The sequence below is a fragment of the Penaeus chinensis genome, chromosome 18 (assembly GCF_019202785.1).
Source record: "Penaeus chinensis breed Huanghai No. 1 chromosome 18, ASM1920278v2, whole genome shotgun sequence".
NCBI classification, from domain to species: Eukaryota; Metazoa; Arthropoda; class Malacostraca; order Decapoda; family Penaeidae; genus Penaeus; species Penaeus chinensis.
This window is the reverse complement of record NC_061836.1, coordinates 20,339,623-20,349,180: the sequence shown is the minus strand read 5'-3', so window position 1 is coordinate 20,349,180 and position 9,558 is coordinate 20,339,623. Positions and strand designations below refer to the sequence as shown.

The 9,558-nt window shown below is 37.9% G+C and overlaps 1 protein-coding gene across 6 annotated transcripts in view; it reads left to right on the top strand.

Moving 5' to 3' along the window:
- Positions 1 to 1,309: 1,309 nt before the first annotated feature.
- LOC125034696 (josephin-1-like) overlaps positions 1,310 to 9,558 on the top strand; it is a 37,895-nt gene continuing 29,646 nt past the window's right edge. Inside the window, exons 1-3 of one of the 6 annotated variants that reach the window (XM_047626609.1) lie at positions 1,396 to 1,620; positions 2,055 to 2,285; positions 2,467 to 2,592. Coding sequence is in view for 1 of the 6 variants with exons in the window: in XM_047626613.1 (XP_047482569.1) it covers positions 2,280 to 2,285 (6 nt within the window). In the remaining 5 variants the exon portion in view is untranslated. Of the gene's footprint in view, positions 1,370 to 1,392; positions 1,621 to 2,054; positions 2,286 to 2,452; positions 2,593 to 9,558 lie in introns of those variants that run through there. The other 5 variants (XM_047626610.1, XM_047626613.1, XM_047626606.1 and 2 more) reach the window with 5 other exon arrangements.

Below are 9,558 nucleotides of genomic sequence, written 5' to 3'. Positions count from 1 at the left end.
CGTGATTAGAGGGAGGCACTCTACATGGCGATTGTTGACTATTTTCATGAAAGATTTAGGGTCAAACATAAGCCCAGGTAGTTATCTGAATATTTTTGCAGACAACGCGAAATTGCAAAAAAAAAAAAAAGGATAATAGACGATGTGTCATGCCAATACCTCCAAAGTGACACCGAGAACTTATTCATTTGGAGTTGTACATGGAGAATGGAATTTAACACCAATAAACGCCATGTAGTCAGGTTCGGAGAAAGTAAAAATCGTCCAATATATCAATACAAGTTAGGAGACGTAATATTAAATCAAACAGTTAAAAAAAGACCTTGGAATAATCATAAACAGGAACCTAAGCCCAAATGACCATATAAATGACAAGATTCATAAAATGCTAGGGCTGACTGCCAACGTAAAAGTGGACCAAGACATGGTAAAAAAGGTCATTACAGCCATCATAAGACATATTCTTGATTATGGTGTAGTGTTATGGAGTCCACACTTAAAAAACGATATAGATAATCTAGAAAGAATTCAAAGAGCTAAGAGATAGGAGCTACGAAGAAAGACTGCAGAAACTAAGCCTTACTACTTTGGAAGAAAGAAGAAAAAGAGGTGACATGATAATGATGTTCAACTATATTAAGGAAGGGTGAAGTTAGACAAAGATGACTTTATATTTTGAACACAAGAAGGACCAGAGGACACAGCAAAAAGTTATATGACAATTTGAATGTATAAGACGTGACCATCTGAACTTATATCTTCTCCCGTATTGAAACAACTAGGTAAGAAAACACACACACACACACACACACACACACACAAACACACACACACACACACACACACACACACACACACACACACACACACACACACACACACACACACACACACACACACACACACACACACACACACACCCACACCCACACCCACACCCGCACCCGCACCCGCACGCACACGCGCACGCGCACACACAAGCACACGCGCGCGCGCGCGCGTTCATGTAAGCATCTGTTCTTAATCTGCTCAATCGTCTATGTATATATATGAAACGTAACAAACTCAACGTGATATAAACTCAACAGTCTACTGTAGCCTGTCGTATTTAATCGAACAGCTCTGTAGTTAGTAATTATAAATGAATGCAAAATTTCCTCATAAAGAAAACTTATTGTAAAAAGTTATTCGGCTCAGGTCAGAAAAGACCACGTATTATGGAAAACTATAGGGGTACTTAAAAAACACGTAATCGATACATTAGCAGCCACCAAATACGACCTGCACGAGAAAAGTGAATTCATCGTCAAATACCGGAAAATCGTCTGCTTCCCGCTGTGGAATCTGCGGTGTCAACCGAGAGCCAAAAGTTTGTGGAAATTTGGTTGACCTATTACCTAGTGATATTTTACCGTGATGTTTCAGTACGATTTATACAACCACATCAAAATCGAATTATTGTATTTGGGTTAATCAGTTAAGATTAAAGTATCCAACTCGAAAAGTTTAAGGATTGCGACTATGGAGTCGTTCTCGGAGCCTGTTTGTTAAGTGAGAAGGGAAACAACAAATTCTAAAAGGAATCATAAATCTTTATGGAATTAATGCTAGGAGGGAAAGGTAAGAAAAGCTTTAGTAAGAAGTCCGGCTAGTGTTGACAGGTGAAGATGAGGAGAGCTTTAACTTGAAACGAGATTAAATTCGTAGTTTCATTCCGCAAGAAGGTATATTTGTACTATAGTACTTTTTGTATCATGCATTTTGGTCGTCTTGGATTGGGGGAAAATATTACTTTGCAAAGGAATTCAACTTTGTCCAAGGTGATATTTATTTCGTCCTGAAGGATTGGTAGCAAATTGTACACTGAATAAATCGTACTTTTCAATAATTGCACATTTTAATCCAATTCCTGTGTGGAGGAACCACGAATTGAAAATTATTGTTTTACGTGACATTATTTCATAAATTACCATACACATTTTTGAATGGCTTACCAGCATCATCAATATTTTCAAACCAAGCAAAACTGTGTTGAGTGAAAATCATCTTTTTAGAGTGAAGTGAAATCATCTAATCTTATGGACAGTGAACTCAATGCAGAAGACTGAGTCAGAGTTAGTCCAGGACATGGATCATGGTAACCAAACAAAGAGAACAAGAAAAGAATTAGAAAGTTATAACAAAGAAAATCCAATTTCAAAACAACCATAAGACAAAGAAGCAGGACAAAAAACACTGGGAGAACCATAACCCTGAATAAGCAATAATTGACAACAGAAATGGAGGTAAGAAAGGAAGATCAAGTAATACTAATTTGTATATTAGATGAATTTGCAATCACAAATTTTAACAACCCGTTGAAATTAACCAAAGCTCTGAACAAAACAGAATTCCAAAAATACATAATTGAAGATTCTCTAAAAGGGCAGTCACCCTTGTCTATTCTGTCCAGGGATCTCTTTACAGAGTAGGATACTTCCTCAGCTGTAAAGGGAACTATGATGAAAATCCTAGAGTGGCACCAAGTGGAAGCTGCTGTTGGTGTTTTGCCCCCTACCAGAGAGGAAAATTTGACGCCAAAACAAAAACTGGGTTAATATTTATTAATAGTTTTTTTGCTACAAGAAATAATCTGCAGAGACGAACAGTAACGCCACAAAGAAAAGAAAAAAAGATTGCGGAAAGTGCACCTTGCAGCCCTAAGTCCCCTTGGTGCTCACAAGTTACAGCTCTATCTTGCCTTACATACTGAGGTGAAGAAACTGTTTCGTGGGGGGTGCTGGGGGTGCAGAGCCCCCCATCAACCCTCCCCTCAGACAGTGCCCAAAGAACATACCCAGTCATGGCAACTTAGATTATTTAATTAATTCTTGTGACATGACAAGTGTATGTCCATGCTGTAAAAAATTACCAAAAACTTTAGTATAATTACTAGGAAGCTTTTTACTTCATTGTCAAAATGGGGATTATTATAACATATTAGATACATTTGTACTGTAGAAGTAAGTAATATATATTATAATAAACAATTATGCCTCATTAAATTTTAAATAGTATTCAAACAAAAATGTAAATCAAAGAATGCAAACACACATTCACTCTGAAATGCTGAAGACATGGAGATCTTTTCTGATATCAATTATGCCCTGGTGGACAAAGTTTGGGCCATAGAACAATTATAGAATATTATCCATAAATATCATAATAGTAAGGAGTTAAAAATAACAATAATGGATAAGATGAACAAGAAACTTTGCTTTGCACCAAGTATAATCAAAGGACTGACAAGGCTTTTTTATCAATCCAGAATTACGTTTTGCTTAACCCAATGTCACCGGAACAATTCTGTGCTCATTTTAGATTTTTTTGTGAAATTTCTCTGCACATAGATAGTTCAAGAAGTGTTTAGCCACAAAGGAGTCAATTAGTAGACCTTGTGACCTTACCTGATTTCACCTTTCCTTGATTTTTTTTTACTATTACTATCAATATCGATGGCGCTATTTTTATTATAGACATTATGATTACTATAATGTTTTTGACATTAGAAACAGCAGTATAAGATAATATAAGATATTTTTGAAAACCAAGAAAAAAGGGAAACAGGTGAGCCAAGTAGTACTGATAATTGACTCATTGATGACTTAGTACAAGTTAAGCCAACTATGTGTAAAAAGATTAATAAGGCTAACTCACAGTGGGCATGGCATGTATGTATTGGCTATGTCCATTAGTTTCGCATTAAGAGTACTAGGAACAAAGATTTAAACAAATTAGAAAAATGGGAAATAATGTACTATCAAGTGTCTAATAAAGATACAACCTGTTTCTGTGGCACTATCTTCCCAGTAGAACCTGAGCTCAATATAGAAAAAATAAAATATAAGATAAGAACATTAGGAAATGCCTCAAATGATATATTAGATTTAGTAAGAATTTAAAAACTAAACCGTGATAAAATGTGTGATGAAATATGTATCTCTACCAAATCCCTTTGAATTACATCCCCCCCATTCCGTTGGTCATTGTTGTCATAGGGGGACAAAGGAGACAAAAACTGAGGCCCAAGGTAGGGGATCACCCCTACTTTGGACCTCAGCCCTCGCCTCAACTAATTTTGCATAATCTCTTCTTCTCCCCTTTCCTTTTCCTTCACTTCTTCATCCACTTCTGTCCACTTCCAAAGGTGTGAAAGCTGTGCTGAAATGATGAAAGACTGGCTTTGTGTCAACCCTAAATGGCTTCTGGAAGCCATGGGCACAATGTTCCCATGGTTAATTTATAGCACTTAACCTTTATGGTGGGGACCTTTAGGGGTTGATCGATTCTTCTTCCATTTCACTTCAGGATCACCATGGCTAATAATGAAGATTGATACTTGCCCCTTCATCAAGTAGCCTATCTAAATTTGATTTTTCTGGTTTCCTGACCCCTGCCTCTCCTTGACTAAGGCTCCAACCACTGTTACTATTACCCATTCCTTGATGTTTGCTGTCGGCTTTGTCCATTCCAAATGACCTACCTATTTCATGATTGCCCTGTCTACAACAAGGACTGGTCAGACTGTGATAACAACTTGCTTGTCTATCTCAAGCACGATTAACATAAATAGATATGAACTCTCCCATGAATTTTATATTGATGAAATGCCCTGTCCTATCCGACCATTGACAACCCCATCCCTGTCAATGTCAGAAATACAGGTGTTTTAGCCACCCAGCCAAACACTGTTGCTCTACAGGTTGCTGTCCTCTATGTTCCCTGACTTGGTCATAACTGTTCAAATTGTGCTGCTCAGTCATGCATGTGTGCCAATTTTGGTGGCTCCCATAATGTATTTAATAGGAGCTGCCCTGTCTAAAAGCCCAAATCTGAGGTAGCAGTTCTTAGCTTTAAACTAGGCCTCACTTTATGTGAAGCCAGGCAAGAAGTACACCAACATAATTTTTCTTTTTCTACCTATTCCAAAACTGTCCTTCGCTTTGCTCCCCTCCCATCTTCTCAAGATGTCTCAGGATCTCCCACAGTATTTCTTCCTTCTACCCTGAACCATCAACTCCCTCTTTCCCACAGTCAAATTCCTTTTCCAGTTTAATTCCAGATGCTCCTACCCCTCCTTTCCACTCTACCTGTCCTACTAGACAATCTAAATGTTTCACCCCTTCTTCTAACACATCCTTTCCTACACTCACCTTTTCTTCCGCTCCTTGGACATCTATCCCATCTCCTTCTCCTCACAAGAAAACCTTTATTTCTCAGACGCTCCCCACCCAACTCATCTACAGAAAGTCTTGAAGACATCCTAAATTTCCTAACTATGACCTAAGAGAATGCTTCACTCCCTCATCCACCATCCAATCCCTCTATTCCTATTCCCACGACATTCAAAGTATTTGCCAATATCCATCCTCCTCAAGTTCCCCCTACCTCTTTTTCCTCCCACTCTCCCCATGTGTGCCACTATTCCCTCTTCCTTGCCCATTATCCTTACCACTCCCACCTGGATTCTCATGTGACTCTCCTTTTTTCTTCTCTTAATCTTCCCCTTCTTCTGTCCACTTCCTAAGGTGTGAGAGCAATTATGAAAGAATGAAAGCTGGCTTTATGTCAGGCATTGAACAGCCTCTGGGAGCCATGGGCACCGTATTCCCTTGGTTAATCGCCTAGCCCTTACTCCTCATGGGGACCCTGAGGGGTAGACCATTTTTCTCCCCATTTATTTCAGGTTCACAGTGGCCAGTAATGAAGATTTTTTTCCCTTGTTAGGGGCATTAAGGCCAGCCTCTTCATCAACTAGCCTACCTAAATTTGATTTCATTGATTTCCCAACCCCTGCCTCTCCTTTGAACATATCTCTGACACTGATACTACTACCCCCCCCCCCCCCCTTGATGTTTGCTGTGAACTCGATCCATTCCAAAGTATCCACCGAGGTCATTACTCAACCTTCAGAGTACACCCCTTCCTCTCTCCCAACATCCTCCTCTCCATCTCCTACACCCCCCCTTATTACTACTCATCATCCATATTGTCCTCTCCCCATACCACCCCATCTTCCTCCTGCTCTTGTCCTTTTACTGCTTCCATCTCAGCAAACCTTTTGAGTACCCTTTTTGGCCCAGCCAAGTGGGATCATTTCTTTGTGATTTCCCCAACAGCCCCATAATACAATACCTTTCTTTTCCAATAATGTCTCCAAAAAACAGTAGGCAACTTTTCCTTTTGCAGTCATTCCAGTCGTTCACACCTTGTCACAGTTACATCTTAGTTACAAGCTTGTGCAATATCTACCCTGGCTGACCTCACTGGCAAACCTTTTCCTGCCCAACCTCACTCCTTTCTTAATACTTGTACTGGAACTGATTCCGTCTCTCAGACTGATATTCCTGTCTATGACAAGGAATGGTCAGACAATGAAAACGACTTGCTTGCCTGTCTCGTCAACTGTGATGCAGTAGCAAGATTACCTTCCGTATACATGATCTCCCCCATGGAGTTTATGTTGGTGGAGTGTCCCTAACAATCCGACCATATTGACCCCTTCCCTATCAATGTCAGAAATGTTAGCATATTAGCTACCCAGCCAAATACTATCACTTTCCTCCTCCATGTGTATCACCATTCCCACCTTGATGCTCATGTTACTCCCTTATGTCACAACAATGTCCTTCTCTGGATCCCTTCCTGATAATTTACCACCTTCCCCAGTTCCCTTATCTCAGTCTCTGGGTTCTTCTCCTGCTTCTACAACTAACATTTCTACCTGTATTTCCCTTTGTTTCATAATGGCTCTTTTGTAGTTTTCCTCATGCAGTGTTACTCTCCCTTCCACAGACATACTCTCCATTTGATCTGATCACTCTATACCTTTAACCCCATTATCTTTTCAAAATTCTCACCATTCTATCCTAAAGTATTCTTCAACCTTAGACATCTAATACATCTTATCCTGATCATTCACTCATTGCCACCCTTATTGACACAATACTCTACCATGACCTTTGATGTTTAACAATTTATTTCTTCTAACCATTAACAAGCAATAAAAACTTAGTAGAAGCCTCCAACAAAATAGACAATGAAGCTAAAAGAACAGGCTAATAGCTAGGATTTGTAAGGAAGCTTTACAAAAAGCAAGTTAACATGTTTTTCAAATAGAAAAATAGGAATACACTAATACAAAGAATGAAAATATGCTGAAAGTCATAAAATTTTAGACTTAACATTTGCTACTCTCAAATAGAAAACATAAATGTAGAAATATTAAATAGAATAGATATAATGACAAACTAGATTCTTTGAATTGGGGAGCAAATGAAGAGATTTTATTAGCATTTCATAAGATGTACATAAAACAAAAAATATATGGTATCACTGTGTATGGAGCAGCAAAAAATACAGTACTAAAAAGAATTAGAAACCTCACAAAATCATATAATAAGACTAGTATCTAGGCACTTTAGATCAGCTCCAATCATATCCCTCCAAGCTTTAACTAACAAACAGAATAAAAGAACTTGAAAGCATACAACTGTCAGAAGTCTTTAAGTAAACCAGATAAATGTCAATAAAATAACCCTCCTAAACACAATCCCTTGCTCATTGTTGTCATAGAGGGGGGCTTAGGAAACGGAGACTGAGGCCCAATGTAGGGGATCCCTGTGCCTTGTTCCTCAGACCTTGCCTCAACTAATTTTCTTTTCTTCTCCTCCTTTCCTTTTCCTTTTCTTCATCACCTTCTTCTGTCCACTTAACATAATCGTTAACTCATTTTTACCTTTTTTACCACAATACTTTATCATAATGCTGTATGACCTTGTCAGGCACATTTATTTGTTTTGACTATTAACCATTTTGGAAATCCACAAACATCACCTTATTGAACCAAAAAACTTCCTTTGCCCCAAGCCTCACCCCATCACTATATTTTGAAAATGCTGCTATGACCTTAGATGCTGATGCAACAGAAAGTAAATAAATAAATGAATAAAAGACAAATAACTGATTCCATAAATGAATATAAATAATAAATAAATGATTACTAATACACAGAGTTCCTGAAACAAGTACAAGCTTAGACCTAGATGTAACTTAAAATGTAATACCAAATATATCCGTAATACTCCCATGGTATAATGAATCACAGAACATACAAATAAACTTTATGAACAATATCAAAAAGAATACTCCTCAAATTACCATTCAGTGACAATACCAAGAATTAACCCAATGTCGCCGGGGAAAATGAAAAAAAAAATGGGGAAAATGCTGTGCCTATTTTCTATATTTTTTGTAAAATGTCTGCTCATAGATGGCTCTGCTAGTGCTTAGCCACAAAGTAGTCAATTAGCATACCTTGTGACCTTACGTGATTTGAATTGGCGGGAAAAAAGGATTTTTTACTAGTGCTGTGAATATCGATGGTGTTATTTGTATTATAAACATTATAATTATTATAATGTTTTTTAACATTAGTAATAGCAAAATAAGATAACGTAAAATATTTCGTATATCAAAGAAAAGGGTGAACGGGCGAGACAGGCAGTACTCGTACCTGGCTCATTGGTGACCTAGTACAAGTGTAGCCATCTATGTTTAAAAACAATCAAACAAGTACTCACAGTGGGCATATCACGTGTCTATACGTCGTACCCGTTGGCAAGGGGTTAAGAAATGTTACCTCTGAAAACTTCAATGAGATATCCAGATTGTTCAAAGATAAAAGAACAAGAATTAACTGTAATAACACTTCTTATTCAGAATAGAAATATAACTATTTGGAAATTACCCCCCAAAATACAAATCACTCATGCAGAAATAAAACAGGGACTGAAGTATATAATTATCAACAAACTAAAACAAAAAACAAAAAATGATGTCATAGTGGACTACAGTGGATTGCTGAATTAGCTGCAAAGAAGGCCCATGAAAAAATAATCCCATGTTCATGCCACAAAACCCAAATTGAATTATAAAAGCCCCCCCCCCCATCCCTTGCTCATTGTTGTCATGGGGGGCTTAGGAGATGGAGACATGCCCAGTATAGAGGATCACCCATACCCTACCTTGCCTCAGCCAATTTTGCATGGTCTTTTCTTCTCCCTCTTTCCTTTTCCTTCACTTCTTCATCCCCTTCATCTTTCCACTTAACCTAATTGTTAACTCATTTCTACCCTTTTTGCCACAATACTTAACCGAAGTGCTGTATTACCTTTGGTGCCTCCACTGTGGATACTCTGAGAGGAGAGAGCTCCTGATTTGACAGTAAATTGATAAGGATCTCCACAAACAATACACTGGCACCAAGTAAAAAAATGTTGGCATCTGTAACTAGAAAAGGTTTTAAAAGTCATAAAGGTTTTTATGGATTATTCTCGTGTGTTGGAGCAGTTTTTAAAATAAATTTATCTATTTTGATGTGCATTGAGGTTTTTACTGGAGACCTTAAATACATTATAACTGCAACAGCTTTCTAGCTGATCACAGTGACCCACCCATTCATAATTCATAATCAAAGTATTTTTTTGAGGTTGACATGATGGATGGCCTATAATTTGA